Source organism: Papilio machaon, chromosome 11 (assembly GCF_912999745.1).
Source record: "Papilio machaon chromosome 11, ilPapMach1.1, whole genome shotgun sequence".
In the NCBI taxonomy this organism is placed as follows: Eukaryota; Metazoa; Arthropoda; class Insecta; order Lepidoptera; family Papilionidae; genus Papilio; species Papilio machaon.
The window spans coordinates 4,443,032-4,461,549 of NC_059996.1; the positions used below are offsets into that span (position 1 = coordinate 4,443,032).

The 18,518-nt window shown below is 33.6% G+C and overlaps 1 protein-coding gene across 1 annotated transcript in view; it reads left to right on the plus strand.

The window, feature by feature from the left end:
- LOC106719668 (transcription factor collier) overlaps positions 1 to 14,617 on the plus strand; it is a 44,404-nt gene extending 29,787 nt beyond the window's left edge. The window contains exons 8-14 of the mRNA XM_045680024.1: positions 7,767 to 7,848; positions 10,730 to 10,874; positions 12,508 to 12,665; positions 12,851 to 12,977; positions 13,274 to 13,365; positions 14,031 to 14,175; positions 14,537 to 14,617. Coding sequence (XP_045535980.1) covers positions 7,767 to 7,848; positions 10,730 to 10,874; positions 12,508 to 12,665; positions 12,851 to 12,977; positions 13,274 to 13,365; positions 14,031 to 14,175; positions 14,537 to 14,550 — 763 coding nt within the window. The 3' untranslated portion in view covers positions 14,551 to 14,617. The remainder of the gene's footprint in view (positions 1 to 7,766; positions 7,849 to 10,729; positions 10,875 to 12,507; positions 12,666 to 12,850; positions 12,978 to 13,273; positions 13,366 to 14,030; positions 14,176 to 14,536) is intronic.
- The last annotated feature ends 3,901 nt before the right edge of the window (positions 14,618 to 18,518 follow it).

Sequence of the window (18,518 nt, forward strand, 5' to 3'; positions counted from 1 at the left end):
AATGATCAATAGCGCATATGAAAATGCGCGCCCGCGAATTTTCCAATAATAAATTATGCTCCTTGTCCGCTTACCTCGGGTTAACCGGCTTTTATAAACTACCCGGGTAATTTATAACTATTACCCGGCCGAAAACGATCACGTGATATCACTTTATAGCATATTCAGCCGGTAAATATGAGGGAGGTTCGCTACATGTTACTAGTGTTTGTAAGTTTACCAACGCTTAAATATAAACACATTAAGCCGCATGAATATACGCAGGAAGGTTTTTCCTTCGCGTGAGATATCTTGATAGAGGTCTATTTTATAACTGAACCAACTGTCCTTATTTAGGGCACCATATTAAATATTGTGAGTATATGTATGTCTGTAATTTTATTCTATGTAGAATTTTCTAGTAGATAGTAAGTCTAGTGTTTTTAATTTTAAATTAAGAATTTACTAACCGTGGGTTTCTGAGCCCAAAATATAATAAAGTATAAAACATATCGTCATCCTCGACATTATATTTGACAAAACAGAAATAACGATATGTTTTAAACGGAGATTTTGGTCTCATAAACCAATAGTACGTCATCATCATCAACCTGCCCTTATCCCTTTGGAGGGTCGGCACAGTATGTACTACTCCTCCATACATCTCTATCAGCCGTCATATCTGAATTTACCCCCTTCTTACGCATATCCTCTTTCACACAATCCATCCATACTTTCTTTGGTCTTCCTCTACCTTTATAGCCATCCACATTCAATCTCATTACTTTTTTGTTTATATGATTATTATCCCTTGAAACCAATAGTACGTATATTATATAATTAAAAAAATACATACTCTCTGATGAATGGTTGATCAAATCAAAGAATCGTAACAAACATTTATGATCGGTTTCAATAATGATTAAGACATATTTATCTGTTTTTTTGACTACTACTATGCTTATCTTGCAAGTGTCGAAAACTAGCTTACCTCGCCCGACACTACAACGTACTTAATGTAATCGTGTTCAATATCCTTTGTTCACTTTCAGACTCATTAAAAAGGCGATGCAATTTAATGAGTTGATAGTGTGCGTTAACCCGCGCAACGTTTGCGAATACTATTCTAAACCAACATGTGAATTTGGACTTTACGTTGTTAGATTTAAGTTGAAAGTTGTTTGTTTAGTTTCGGCGTCGTATCGGTATGTTGGGGGTCGAAGATTAGTGGCACACGCCTACCCGTCGGAGCGCTGAGCGCCTGATGGTGCCCAAGAGTGTAGTTACAATTAGAACGGTGCCCACAATGAAGTGATGCCCGCGTAATGTTGCCTCTTGTCTTTGTATGTTGATTGTATAGGAACGAGGTCGAGGCGAATGCGGCGTTTTGCGTTACGACCACTACGACTTTAGTTAGACTATCGAGATAGTTGTTACTAAAATTCTATTGCGTTGTGAATTACTTCAGAATTGTTCTCTTCTACCTTGTTAACTGGGTTTGTTGAATATTATGAATGAAATACGGTGTAAAAAAGTTAAAATTAAACTTTCTAAGATATACGAAAAATTGCTCATTGCATTAAATGGGATGTTATTGAGTTTTCATTTCCTCGCATACGTTAAAGTAGATGTTGTTCATTAATGAAAGCCATGTATAAATCAGACTTCGTAGTATTACTGATGGATTATTATTTTCGACGTTTTTAAGCCGTTTATTATAATAAAATTTATATTAAAGAAGAAAAAGTAAACGAAACTTATAACGGCAACGTTTACAAAAAGCTCACATTGTAAGTTTTAAGGGGGGTCGTAAAAAACTGTACATAATATCCCGATATTTACTGCGAGCTTATCTTGTAGCGTTCAGTTCGCGGAGGGCTGTGGAAAGGCGAGGTTTTATCGCGTTGCCATGGCGACGGCGAGACACCGCGTCGCCCGCGAACCCTCCTAGGGCTCGACACGTCGGAAAAACTACCGCTGCCCCCTGTTTACAGCACATAGACAGGCTTACTTTATTCTGTCGTCTCTACACTAAAGTGTTTTAAAGTTTTAGTGTTTGTTTTATTTATTGTCATTTATTTTCTTTATTGCATTAATCGAATGTAATGTTCTATTTTGACACTGAAAAATTTTAGGAATTATTTTAAAAAAATTGTACAAAATGTGTACAGATAAAACAGTTTTCTCTCAAGAATATTACATTTATGTTTTAGTGTATTTACTAAGATAATCAAATTGATGTGACATAAATAGGATGATGAACAAGCTGAACATATGTATTTGTTTTCTAAAGAATACAAATATCGTTTATTAATACTGTAAGTGCGAACGTAAAACATAAAAGGGACATGTACGTCATAAATATTGTTAACGTTGTTTGCACAATTTCTAAACGGGGAATGTTGAAATGGTTGTTATTGTTTCCATCTATTTCCACCGTCGTTCGAGACGGGGACCAGTTAACCCTTGAATTTGGTACATACTGAAATATTAACACCGGCTATAGACGTATGCGGAAAAACAAAGTCGAAAACTCGGCCGGTTATGGGCCCGTCGCATGTTCTCAAAGATTAAGTATCCGCGGTAAATTACATTTTCGTTTGAATTATTTATTTTTAATTTACTCAATCTACCTTTTAACAATTAAATGGCGATTTATTGATTTTCGAACGTGACTATAAATATTAACAAAACACTTTTCATCGAATTCTATGTAAATATGTATTTATCATGTTTAGTTTAATCCTGATATTCACAAAATATATATGAAGATAATCATATTTGTTATCGTCAGTAAATAGCTATTCTTGAATTTAAAAAATCGCAATTTTTTAATTTACAAAATAACGTTTTGTCAACTTATATTAATTCAAATATATATTCGTTGAGCTCTTCACGTAGCAAAAATTATCTTACTTCATGAAAGATGCCGTTTCTTCTTTTAAAACTCCTTTTTTTTCTGCCCGCTTCCATTACAATATATGCAACATATTATATGTGATAATGTATCTTGTAAAATAAATGGTCATATTTTAGTTATGCACATAAATATCTTAGGTACTAAATATAGCAGATAGTTTTCATCAATCTTACGCGTACTTAATCTTTGGCGTCCGCATGGCGTGTCGGTATTGAGTGGTGGCAGGCGGGGCGGCGTGCGCGGGGAGTCGCGCCGGCCCTGGGGACCGCCTCCCGAGGGAGCGGGCGAGCGGGCGACCGGCCGGGGGGCGCGGGGTGAGGGGAACCAAAGGTTAAAAGGGAAAAGTTATAAGAGACCGCTTGTTGTCAGAACCCGCGTTCTTACAATGCGTTCGATTTTACGAATGCGGTTTCTAGCTTCAGTTTTGTACTGAAGTATTTGTTTGACTGGTTAGCCATCTTCGATTAGATCGTTTTAAATTATTTCTGATAAACACCTGAATTTGTTATTATAAGTCTAATCTGTATTTAATTTTTTCCACTTATTTCATCAAGCAATATTTCAAGTGCAGTTTTCACGCTAAACAAAACTGCACCTAGTTAGTAAAAGTAAACATTTTGTTTTACCGCATACGACCACATTTATATTTCAGTTAAGTAAACTTTATTAGAAACAATTAAAGTGATTGGAAGCTGTGCATTTGTAAGCTACATTGTTGTGTTCTAATAATACATCATATATATATGTTATACATGTTTAACTTTCCATATCTTTGTTACCTTTCTCAATAGCACTCTCTAAAGATGTTTTCAAAATTTTAACCAGGCCATGTACGTTTTTAGAAACAAGTTTGAAAGAACATTCGATGCAAATAAACATAACTAGTATAGAAGGCGGTAGTGTGGGAGATGGAGGGAGCTCAAGTGTTCCTTGAGAGGGCGCGCCTCCCACCAACTTAATGCCGTAGTAGATTTTTTCATCTCATAGTGCGGCATTTGCGAAACTGGCCTGAAATAAAAGTATGAATGGACCGAATAAGTTTTTATTAACAATGTTCCTAGTGTAATGCTGGCAATATCGGTTGATATGATTTAGCTTAGTTTGAAATTACTTTTTGCATTTATATAGGGGTTAAAATGTGTCTATTTAAAGCTAAAATGCGTCTAACAGATATAATGTATTCCTCGTTCTTGTGATTTTCTTAAATATTTTTAACAGATTACACTACCCAAAAAAAAAAAAAATTAGAATTTAAGGCAATTTAAGTTTATGTAAATATTACATCAGAGCTTAGTATTTAAAGGTTTAGATAAAAATGAACTTGTCATAAGCTGTTAAAGATCGTTCTAATAATTTCAACTTTAACTTCTAAAGGTTGTGTTTTATAACGATTAAAAAAAACAATAAATTGTGTAAACCATCATCTAAAACCTGTTAATCGACACTTCTTATCTGTTTATTGAAAGAGTTAAAATGTTACTATACAACGATTCAAATAATTTCAGAAATTCCTGAAAGCATGTTGCTTTACGTGTACCATATAAAATCTATTGATAAGCTCTACCGAACTGGGGCTGTATTATATACGCGGGCAAGGGATGAAAAGCGAGGGTAGTTTTTACGACGAAAATACAGAGTTTCCTTTCTTTGTGATGCGATAGGTAAATATTCCTAGTTATAGGTAGATGTTTTTCTTGTGTTTGGTTTGATTTCAGCGATTTTCACTTGAAATGGCTACGGTTTGTTGTGTTCTGTCACAACTTTTGAATCGAAAATAGTTGATAAGAAATTTATTTTTTTGGAGAACTCGGATTACTTGGCTATTTATCTTAATTTGCCTAATAATTATAACTTTACAAGTAAATTTCTATCAGTAGTAGAAAACTTTAAAGTGTGCACTTGAAGAAACTTTCACTTCTAAACATATAAATGCAACTTAATCCAAAAAAATATATAAACACAAGATATTATCTGACAACCAGTTAAATAATATTTTAACAGCGGTAGAGCCCTTAACAACATTATTTGTTTGGTGCGCGAACTGGTCAGCAAGACTGGTGAGATACCTCGACCACATAGAAGACAGCCGTCAAGTGGAAGAAATTACGCTTTTCGTCTAATGAGTATGCGTGCTGGTGGCATAATTTCAGTCCACGTTCCCTTCCTATTCTTTTGTTATAGGGAAATGGTAGGAAGGAGAAGTGGATTTGGCATAGGAGGGGATGCATAAGAAATATCCTCTTTCTGTGAGTTCCTTACTCCGTCGATTAAAGGTAGGCAACGCATCTGTAATTACAGATATCTGTGGGCGGCGGTCGTTTTGCTATTTTGGCGAATTTAGGCCAATTGTTTGCCACCTTAAATGCCATAAAGACTTAAAAAAATATTTCGTATCGAATTTTGATTCTATGTCTAGTTAGATAGACAAATCACAGAGCATTAGACATGTTACACGCGTTAACATGATCGTGCAAATAAAATTGAATGTGTGAGGCGTTAATGAATGTAAGAGAGCTATTAAGCTATCAGAGTTATTACCGACAGCACTCAGCGATCGTAAGGCATCATTCGGCATCGTAAATCGCGACGCTGCTCAGATAAATTAACGCCTGTCGGGTCTTGAACTCCATTGTGAATGTCACCGAGATTCACAAGTTAAATGTTCTTAACTTTGTGTGTGTAAATTTGGATATTTTATACTGAATATTTTGTCCACACATATATCGAAGTTTTAAAGTAAACATTAAAAAATAAAAATAATTGAATATCGTCGTTTAGAAGAACAAGGACTTTTTAAATGTCAGGTTATACTAGCCATTATTCGTTCACGTATATGTGACAAAAATATAGTGAAACTCCACTGCCCAAACACTCTTAAAACATATGTTATAATCTGTTTCCTTAAAGGAGAATGAAAGGATAACAAAAAAAGAAAAAGGAAAGGAAAAGACACATATTGAAACCAATCATACTAATATTATAAATACGAATGTTTAGATGGATGGATGTTTGTTTGAAGGTATCTTCGGAACGGCTCAATGGATCCTGATTAAATTTTGCACAGATGTAGAACATAGTCTGGAAGAACACATAGGCTACTTATTAAGTTTTTTTTTAATTCCGCGCGGACGAAGTCGCGGGTGACAGCTAGTATAAATATTAATCGAAAGTTGTGTGTTAAATGTCAAATATTTACTATACTTCGCGAATGCTAAAAGAAACGTAGTTTGGCCACATTTCTGTCTTCGGCTGTGACTAAAATAAAATCTCCATTCATAGCTCGGCGAGGCTCGGTGTCGCTTGACAGCCGTAAACTCCTAACTCGCGATATTGTGACATAAGGTGTTTAACATAAATAATGCGGGAACAGATGTGCGACGCCGCGGGCGCCCAGACCTCGAATACGTTGGAGCTACGCGCCACCTACAATACACTCATATTGTGAATCTTTAGAGTTGTAAACTTACTTTTAATTCTTATTATTTTATGACTCCGAGCCGACTTATAATTTTTAATTATTTCTTGAGATCTTGTCAGATCGTGCCGTTAACTGTTGCATTTGCACTGTACCTTGACTACTTCAATATATCCAGATACGGAATAACTTTATATCTGGAGATTATGACTACTGAACCACCAGTATCGTATTCATTATTAACAAAAACAAATTACATTTTAACAGTACAATTTTGTAATGCACAAGATTGAATTAAAATAGAGGTAGTTAGCGGGTGTAGTATCCACTCTATGTTTATACTTGACTGTTGGCACAACAATATTCGGCGTGGCGCTGGCTTTGCCGGGGGCCATGTAAAATATTTCTGCTAAAGCATTCATCGTGATCGGCCGCCTGATCGCATACTCTACGCTACGCATCAACAACTTTATCTTTACAACCCTTATAAGCTTAAAGTCGTATAAAATAAGGGATAATTTGGAATAACACAGTAATCTCACACAATAGCACAATATAGGTGATGTATAAGCCGATTTAATAGACATTCGATCTGAAAATTGTTTGATACAACAGTAAATGTAATATATGACTTAATAAAAATTTCTTAAAACAAATATTATAAAATTAAAATAAATACTCTGTAAACTAAATATTACGTAAGAGATATAGAAAGACGTATAAACTTTAATAATAATAAAAAATGTAAATTTAGATTCTTCTGCGTTTTGCATTTTAACAAAAAATTATGTGACCGGCGAAATATGCTTCGAAACTCGGGCACAAAAAATCAGACCGGAAAGGTGGGAAGAACAAATTAGTGAACACGAGAAACAAATTAATACGTTATTGCCTCTGTTTATGTCGTGGCCTTTGAAGTGGAAACAGCTGTCGTTAATGTCAAACTTTGGGTTACAAGTCTCGACCACAAATAAATAATAGACATCGCACTTTATCATTTTATCACTTTGGAACAGACATGAATGGAATTCAAACATTTATGATTATTAATTAAAATTCTGATTAATACAGAGCATTGTTGATTATTCTGTATTTTATAATTTATGGTAAACCAACAGCTGTCAAGCCAATATTAATAAGAGATTCATAACTAAGAGCACCTTAACCAACGTGCATGTACATATGCGTAGATGTATGAATGTAGATGTAGAAAAACTGAGAGAGTTGTACCAGAACCGCACCAAATGGACGTGGTCTCTGCTTACGCCTTTGGGTTACAGGCGTGAGTTATGTTGTTATTGTTGTTGTTGTAGTATATATTATAAATTAGATAAGCTAGACAGTAAATAATGCTGTCTTATTATTGAGAATTCATATAGATTATTTTGCCTTCTGTTTCTGCATTTAATATCTTATGTTACAAAATAATAAGATGGTTTTTTATTGTTTCAGATTTTTTCTTAAATTCTTTCTGAAATGCAATCAGAATTGTTTGAAAAACGCTGGCAACCCTAGAGATATGAGAAGATTTCAAGTAAGTATACATTTAAAAACTTTTTTGGTTCGAAATATTTTCGCAGTAATAACGTAAGTTTTAAAGTGGTCATTGTTTAATTAATAATAATAGCCTCAATGTAGTACTACAGTTGTACCAAATCACGTAATTAGTGTTAACTCGTATTTGATGATAATTTTATATGAGAAATGTGTAAAATTAATAGTTAGACGCAGTATCGGACATTTAAACTGCCTAGACTAGACTTTAGCGTATTTCGTGACTATCTCGCTTTTCTTTCATAACCATGTAACTCATCAGTTAAAGAAATTAGAAACATTTTCAGATAAAGATACATGGTAATTACACGAAAATATGTTATACTGCTAAGAACACAACTACGAACTGAATAATGAGATTTTATAACTTTATCTCGTTTGCGATTACAATAGTTAAATTTCGTCTCTCAAAAGGTCGTTGACTTGCAAGCCCCACCGGCTTTACGTAAATTAAAAGAGAATTACATTTTCGGAATAAAATTATAACAACGGAGTAAATTCTTAGCGGGGATGAAAACACGCTTCAGCAGTAACTATCTCATCTCAAGGTCCGGCCGTAATTATTCCTGCTGTCGACATGTAAATGGTCGCTTGTTTACTAGACTCGAGGAAAAATTACTTTGCAGCCTGCACGCTCTGTCTATACCGTTTCCGATAATAGAGTAAGATATAAGCGATAGCGGAAACATTTATTTTTAATATACGAAAATATTTGAATCGTTCTAGTAATATATATTACTAGAACTGTATACTTTTTATTATTTTAATTACATAAATCATAGAAATAAGAATAGAACAGACATGACATTGAGTCCATTTTTTTTAATTAGAGTCATTTACTGACCTAAAAATATAATAGACTTATATTTTGAAAACGTTTTTAGCAACAATGTGACTTAATCAGAAAGTTAAAATTTTTGCTTCATGTTGTGTAATTTCTTTGAATTCATGTTATTTTATCAGATTCAATTTTATTTGCTTTTTGGCAACTTTAAATTGGATATAGTCACTTATGAATTGTACCACACAGACAGTGGTATCACCCTTGCTGAAGAAGGGTTGCGTTCATGACTCTTGAATATTTGAAACGCCTCCAATTTAGAAGAGGGATGAAATTAAATTTATTTACACAACTTTATCTACTTACATTTCTACTTCCTTTATATTTTAAGATAAGATTTTGATTTATACAATAGCATCGTTACATAATACCTACCTATTATCATATCGAAAAAAAAAATGATTTAGAGAAGCTAGTGAAGTTAGTTATCTAAAACTAAAATATATTTCATCTTTTATTATTTATTGATGTATTTAACATGTAAAAAACTTAGACTGAATAAAATAATTACAATTAAAAGACGTTGACAAATTGCAACCATTTTAATATAAATAACTACTTTAATAAATTATTATTTAAATCAAAAGATTTATTCTAACTGACGATATAATGTTCCACTGTATTTCATAGTTAAACAAAACTTTCACAAAGTTACATAAATTAATTAGAGACAACCCTAACGCGGTTGACATTAAAGGTGCAGTCACACTTAAGTCTACTTATGAGTACAAATTTGCTGCCACAGTTGGCTAAGACATATTTGTCTTACGTGGTACTATTACAAACTTTAACCAAATATAGTGCTTATATGTGTTTGCATATAGCATATAATTCTATAAACAGTTCCGCTGGTGTGTAAAGCTATGTCTATATTTGGGCTTTCTGTGTGTCATTGAATAATTCAGTGGTCGTTCCCTGTTTCAAGGGTAAGAATATATGGGTATAATATATAACAGACATTTGTGGTGGCTCTTTGGGATCGAAGTTATGCAGTCTTCTATCGGTGCTAGTGTTAATATTAATACTTTTCATTATTATTTCAATCGATTTGATACTTGAATTTAATTAAGTAACATATAAACAGTAACTTGGAGAAATTATTAAATAATAATTAAACTAAACCTGTTTTAAAACATTAAACCTGTTTAAATGTAAAGATAAGAAAATAAATTAAATAAAGTTAAATACAAATTTCATTTGTTAACAAAAAGGGCTCTTAATACTACAATATATTGAAATGCAAAAAGTCCCCTTAAAATAAATCTTGAACATTAGTCCACCTATGTCAAAATATGCGAAGTGCACACATTCAATGCATTTCCTTGCATACCTATTGGAAGACTTACGTCCATTTCATACGGTCCCGAGACATTGGCTCCTCCCTAGGGACTCTCCCTTTCGATTCCCTTCCTGTACTTATGTGTGTGTAGTAGCCCCTCATTGTGTGAGAGAACGTTGCCGTTATGTGCGGTATCGGGGTTTTATTTTCGTTGAGTCAACTTTTTTTCTTGATCTTGAACTTCGTTCAGATGAAATTTATGCATGGCAAACTATGCATCAGACATCGTTGTAGCTAACAAACAAGGCTATTTTAACCACGATTTAAACGTCGTTTATGGAAATAAAACGATATTCATACGGAGTAAAAGATTTTTTACGGTTAGATTTGGTTAAACTCAGGTTTCATTAAATATTTAACTAACTATTCAAAATTTAATAATTTTTATTATTCATTGTTCATTCGATTTAATTATCTTTTCTATAATTTATAAATGGATCCCTATTTCCCTTGGTCAAGTGTCAAGGGTCAAGTCATCATGCGGACGGCTGGAACGATTTCGATTATTTTTTATACTTGTTATTGTCTTGTAAGGTTCTTATGAAAGAAAACGTTAGGAAAAAAGTTATAAACTTAAGATCTAGATTCAATTAAGAAGCAAGTTTAATTCCACGCGGAAGAAGTCGCGGGCTAAAAGCTAGTTATTTTATATAATGGATCTAACATTGATTTATCTCGCAGGTGGTGATATCAACACAAGTAATGGTGGACGGTCCGCTGCTGGCTATATCAGACAACATGTTCGTGCATAACAACAGCAAGCATGGCCGGCGCGCCAAGCGCCTCGACCCGTCTGAAGGTACTGACGCCGCGCCAGACAATCATTGTACGTTTTTTTTTTTTTTTTTATTATTTCCGTTTATCATTGCGTCATATTTTACGATATGCCAGTTGTGTTTGATATTCCATCATATTCGACTTCAATGTATTTACAACTGTTTATTTTTATTTTTAACGATTACAATATTACACAATTTAACGATGACTTTGACGTCATAGTGGATACGTAACAAATGTCTGAGAGTCATAATAGTCCGTTATATGGTGTCGTTTGTATGCAAGGAATCACTGTAGACATTCGCTCACCCCGAGGGTGTCCGGGGGTGTGAGCGGGTACGAACAGGAAAGGGATAATTTAGTGTGAGATTATTCCTTTCAAATGGTTGGACACGAGAATGAGTTCAGTTTTTTTTTTTTTGGAGATAAATTGGTTTTGCAGAACAGAAAAGTCAAATTATTAAATTGTTACACTAACCCCAAAATGTCATTACGAAAACTTGTATCTAAGGTACAAATTGTAAATTAGGTCCAACAATATTTTAAGACAATATAAAATTATTCGCCGGCCTTTATAATACCATGAACCCAATTTATGAGATTAAATATTATTTTGCCAAAAATATTTCTATTAAAGGCCACGACGAAAAATATTTTATTAGCCAAATTAAAAAGGAACCGACTGCGTAATCTCCTTTCGTCCCCTTAAATTCACTTTCTTTTCTCGTCTTTATTACCGAGTCGTTTTGTTCGCAAGATTTGAGCTTCCCCCCGTTGTCTTCAGGCGCGTGTCCCCCACACTACAACCTTCTTGCACCGCAACCTAACACTTCGATAATGTCATAACAACCGTTAAACGTTGATGCTATCTCCAACTTTATTGTTTGCCATTAAAATTCATTTTCAATTAACATCGTAGATCGCTTCTTCCCTTTGTAATGGCTCTTTGTAACTTTTACGGTCCACAATTGTCCTTTTTCTGGAAATCTACTAATACTGATGTTCAAGCAGGACGGAATTAGTTTTAGTTATTCGTGTACTAAAGTTTTTAGTTGGTTATAAAATTTGCCTTTTACTTGTGTGTTGTCTGTAATGAAGAACTTTATGACAATGCCTTTGGCTGCAGTTAAATTTATTTTTAACATTTCATATTAAATTAACTTTCTTGATGATACCAAACAAGGGACATTAAAATCCATTTCAGATTAAAAACTTTTAGTTTTTAAGTGAATATTTTTAATAATTATTTCAGAAATTAGTCACTATGAAAGATATCAATTAAGTGCCTAACTTATTTTTGAATTTAAATTTTAATAGCCTATAAAAAACTTACACAGTGTTTCAATTACATTTTAGGTTAAAAATAGGTCAACCATTTTATCGCACATTGATGTTAGACATTAACAGAAATCATGATAATAGAAATACGATTATGCACTGACTTCCGAAATGCGATCGAGTAAAACATTTTAATTTTAAAACCTAGGCAACTAACAACATTACTCATTTTATCATTGTAGTTATTTGAAGTATTACCTAACCTATGGTTGTTTTTAAATATAAATATGCTCCTAGAAACTCCAAAGGTTTTTTATCATCATATTAGCCTTTACAGATTCACTGTTAGACCTAGGTCTCTTCTCTTTCACAATTAATTTTCTTATGGAGGTTTTTTCCTGTAGCAGGTCTGTATCCACCCCTGCCGGTCGCGACGCCTTGTATCAAAGCGATATCACCCAGCGAAGGCTGGACCTCAGGAGGTTCCACTGTCATTATTGTAGGGGACAACTTCTTCGACGGGCTTCAAGTTGTGTTTGGAACAATGTTAGTTTGGAGTGAGGTAAGTAGACACAGAATTGGTTTTCAATTAGTTTTATCCTTTTGTTTAATTTCTAAATATTGCCAAACATAATTTAAATAAACAATAGCTGGATTCTTATAAGACATTTAATAAAATAAAATTATACGCGACTCAAAACTTAAAAATGACTCGGTTCTATACAATTAATAATGTTTTTTTAACAGTTAATAACATCACACGCGATACGGGTGCAGACGCCGCCGCGACACATACCGGGCGTCGTCGAGGTGACCCTCTCATACAAGAGCAAGCAGTTCTGCAAGGGAGCGCCCGGCAGATTTGTATATGTTTGTGAGTAGAAGCATAGTATGTGTTATTAAATATATTACATTTTAAGATAAAGTTATAACATGTATAAAAACAAAACACGAACGGATGTAATTACGTTTTTTGAGAAAGAATATACGAGCATAAGCATCCATCTTATTATTTAGATATTGTACGTAAGATCAAACGAATTCAGACATAAAAATCTCATTGGAGTTTTCTCAAGTAATCCTATTGGCGTATTCGATACACAATCCGTCAATTAGACATCGTTAGAGTTGTTCGCGTAATGATTGATTTTGTTTTCCTGTTCCGCATAGCAGCGCTCAACGAGCCTACGATAGACTACGGCTTCCAACGACTGCAGAAATTGATACCGAGGCATCCAGGCGACCCTGAGAAATTACCGAAGGTAAAGAAATATTACTTCACTGACCAATGGTCATAGATCAACAACAATTGTTGCAATGTAGCGAGGCGATGTAAGTAATTAACATGACGAGAAAATGTTATACAATGGTTCATAAATTTTATCTGAATATCGAACTAATTTTTTTACTTAAATAAATGTACTATGATGTTTGAAGTTAATCTAAAATTAATTATTCATAATTAATTATCTACTCAGCACTATTATGCTAAATACCCGCTAGTATTGGTGTTGCGAATGGTACTACATAAGTAATTTTTATTTATAGTACTAGTTTTAAAAACGTTGATGCAGAAGATGTGTTGCATAGACTTGAAGAATTCAGGGAATATAAAGTCGTATATGTGCGGGTTCTTTGAGCCGTGTTATCCGCATCTTACAAGATCTTTTCTAAGACCTGCTCGTTTTTCTGTGATAGTAACATCTTTTCATGAACGTAGGTTTTTGTAAAAAGCAACAACTTGAAAGGGTTTTCACGAATAATACGCATATACATATATGGGCTAAACATATTAAAGTTTAGTGTAGATGTCTCACGCTAAATCTACATTGAGGTGCTCCCTAAGTTACCATTTAACGATTCTGAGTACGGTAGTTAGTCCTTAATTCTAATTTCTGCAATGATACGAAGTTTATGCTTGCTATAGGAGATAATCCTGAAGCGAGCGGCAGACCTAGCGGAGGCGCTGTACTCGATGCCGCGCAACAATCAGCTGCTGCCGCGGTCGCCGCCACCCTCTGCGCCCTTCAACACCTATGCGCAGGACGCCACCCCTCACCAGTGGACAGAAGGTAATATTCCAATGCAGCTGATAATTAATTAGAATTTCTTTAGTTTTGTACGATATTGTGATATTGCGAAAGAAATTACACTTACTTTTGATGAGCATTTTGATATCATCGTCTATCTTCAGTACCGATTTTGAATGTGTATAATTTGGTAGTGGTTGTGAAATATAATGTATGTGCTAACTGCAACTATAATGTATTAAAAATTGAAACACAGTTCAATATATGCAAATAGTTTATTTAGTTTATACTCAAGTATATTTACGAAATAGTAGGCAAGGAGTATTAAAATTAATAGAATATAGTATATACGTAAAATATATGTATCGCATGTGTTCCTAACGTAATTTGTTGTTGACCCCAGGCTTTTTCTTTTAGAGGAGTACGCGCGCAGCGGCGGCTCTGTTTCTCCGAGGTACTGCGCGGGCGCCGCCACGCCGCACTACGCGCAACACTACGCGCCGCCCACCTCGCTCTTCAACTCCACCTCACGTGAGTAACTATAGCCAATGCTTAAATCGATAGAAACATTGCAGCGCGACCTGAAGTGAGTAACTGTGTATAGGTACTTATATAACCTCACGTTCTGTTAATAGTAGTTAGTTTGTAAGCAGTAGCTTATTCTACGACGATAACTTGACCTCTCGTGCGTAACGTAACTATAGGTAGGAACTCTAAATCACATGAGCGACTATTGGTTGTGCTCATCACATTAGGGACTATAGGTTGTGTATCAACTCACGTTAGTAACTGATTATTCTATGTACGGTGACAGCTTCACATAAGACCTGCTAGCATCATCAATAACTACTTAAGTGGGCACTAAGTTATATACATCATTGTAACTCATTGTGCTATTGTAACTCATAACGTAACTTTTATAACCCCTACATTTTGATATTCCCTCTGTACTTCTTGATAAATCTACATGCAATATCATTCTTTTCAAGGCTTATTTAAGTTAACCTATTTCTTTCTCCAACCCTAGTGTCGTTAGGACCTTACCACCCGAGTGCGAATGGACAAATAGCTGACCATCACAGCTATGACGTTTATTACTCTAAAGATAGCGTCCATTACGATGAAAGGAATGAGAAATGCTCGGACAACTTCCAAGCAAACAGTCATACAAAATGCAGTCCCGGCCTTATGAAAAGGCAACAGTGTAAAGAGGTCAAGCTAAGGAGCGCGTTCGCGGCTGTAAAACAGAACCAACTGCCAACGTTTAGTGCCAACATTTAGTGCAGTGTTAGTAGTGCTCCAATTTTTTTAGACATTTTTTTGTTTACTACAATTTTCAGAGTAACAATTAATATTAAATTTATATCTACATTAAAATCACGTTATGCCAACTGTCATGTTATGTTTCCATATTTCAGTAAAACATCTTTTCTCAACTATGTATTATCAGCATTGGAAGAACATTATAATTAACTCTCTGGGACCTCCTACCACATAGACCTTAACTCATAATATTCAATTTAACGCCTGCTTTGAAAGAACACGAGTATTTCACCAGCCAGTATTGAAGTTCAATAGTTGTTCTTGCAAGCTATACCACTGTAAATATCAGTAAGAATTCTATCGTTTTCCTTTGTTGCAGGAATGGGCGGATTGGTGTCGTCTCCGTTCAGTGTCAACCCGTTCTCTTTGCCGACTTGCAGCGCGCAGCAATACGCACAAACAGCACCATTAGCCTCCAAGTAAAATACTCAGTAATAATTATAATAGTTTTTGTGTCTTCCTCTTTATGTTTGTATCATATCAACTATTTGTGTAAAGCTAATAGTAACTTGTACTATATTTTTAACTAGAATATTAAAATTACATTTAAAATTCGTATTAAATACTATCATTTTGTTTCCCTCTTTAGAGTTTTCTTAATAAGAATACTAGATAATTATAAGGGTATTGTAACCAGCAAATAAACATAATTCATTTGTGTATATTTTTAAATAGTAGCCTGTAAACCTTCAATAGCAAGAATATAAAAGAATTTCTTATATGAGATGCATTTAAAAATTCTTTAATATTTCCTGGAAATTTGAAGGTGGAGAAATAAAGTTCAGTGTACTTAAGGGCGGCAATTGTACATAAATTTGTAATTTTCTTGTAAATACTAGAACTTTGTAAAATGTTAGGGTAATTTATAGTTAATTTGCTAGATCGATTTATGGCGTAGATTTTTATAAACGAGTCCCGGTTTTAACTTCAACTGTTCAGGATTTCGAATTAAACTATTGTGTAAATTATCTCATAAAGCTGTTACAATTCGTGTCGATGTTTTTTTTTTTTTTTGTAAAGTCTGTGATATATTTATTGTAAGTGACGTTTGTAAATTTTAATGTAATCGTAAATTCTCAAACTTTTAACTTGACTTAATTATTGTTAATATTATTTCCTTTTTTTTGCTTAAAAACATCGAATGTAAATATCAGAATCGATCATATCTCTCAAAACATATCGTATACAAAGTATAAATGTATTTGAAATTGTCTACGTAATACAACGAAATGATAAATCCTGTATACGAAATAGAAAAAATCTTACGCATCAATTTACTTGAATATTTTCAATACGGGAAGCGTGTCAGAGGATTTCCACTGGATGTATTGTATGTAGTTATATTTTAACAATTGTATATCAAGTAAGTCATGTAAATTGTAATCAATTTGAATACAAAACTATCACAAAATACCAAATTAAATTACTACATATTAAATTGAAACTGGTTTAATTTTATTCCTTTTAAGTAAAATACATATTCCATAAAATAATAACACCTACGAAGATGCGGACTAAAACTTTATTGAACCAATCATTCGACTCAATCCTGCCAGTAAAATATTTCTCATACAGATTTTAGTTTTTCAAAATGTTTCAAAAATTAAAGGTTAGAAATATATTTTAATCATTTTGTTCAGTTCGAACTATTAATATGTACATTCATGAAAACAATGTAATATTCAATACTTTGAATATTATTCAAATAAAAGAACACGATGCTAAGGAGACTAACTATTAATTTCTGAGACCAAAAAATCCGTATAAAACATATCGTCATCCCTGTCATTATCGTTGACAAAACAGAGATAACAATAGTTTGAATTTGGATTTTGGTCTCAGAAATGCACGATTAATGTTGTTATTATGTCTTTGTCGATGAGATCTCAAGTGAAACAATGCTTTTTCGTACTTTCGTATTATGTGAGCGTATGTATATTATTAAATAATTATCTCAAACACAAACTATGAGGCAAATATATTTTTAAGTGCATATATATTATGTACAATAATATTTTTAGTATGGCTACAAAATTTGAACAAGGATTCCACATTACTAATGATTTTGGCCCATCCATCATACAAGTGATCCAAACAAAAACACCATCACAAATACTTGGGCACCATTGTGATTTCACACATGCTAACGTTCGTACCCCAAATGTAATATTATACTAACTATTTTTGTACTCTTCCAAGGGTAATATTTTCTATTGTTAACGGTGACTAGATAATGCATGGGTTTATCGCTGCTCCTAATTGTGCCGCCGAAGAATGGGGATTGTATTACACGAATTAGCATAAAAAGAGGCAACTAGTATTTTGCGAGTGCTCTCTTTTGTAAATATAAATTAATTATGATAATTTCTAGTAGTTTAAAGGGTCTGGATGCATATATGCTTATTTTATTTAACTTGATATTATTTTAATTTGAAGCAAGTAGAATTACATTAGTTCGATGATATTAAAGGCACGAATAAGGCAACTTATAACACATAACAACAAAATAAGGCACAAACAAATAAGACAACAATTAAAAAAATCTTCATACAGAAACCAAGTACTTAATTTTAATAATATATATAAATATTACAAAGAATAACGATTTGATTGTTTTCATAGAATGGGTTCAGAAACTACTGAACATATTTGAAAAATTATTTCATTGTTGGTATGCTACACTGTATCAGGTAAACATGGGCTATATTTTTTACAAGTCACGGTCAACTGCAAGTGGTTTAATGTTTTTAATAGTTAACATATACAACTTCACTAATATTAGGTCCTTACATATGAAATTGGCGTTTTTCGTACTGGCCAATTTAATCACGAATTTCTCCTCTTTGGTAAGGAATTCCAAATTCAAATTTGTACAGCTATAGACTCATGTATCTGTGGTTCGATGACCGTCATTCGTTTGTTTTTTTTCTTCTGTTTTTTTCTGTTTGCGTCACTCATTTTACAAAATGGAAAACTAAAAATATCGCATTATTTACGAGTACGAGTTCCACGGTGGCACTAGTGCTGCGGAAACGACTCGAAGGGTGAATGATGTGTATGGC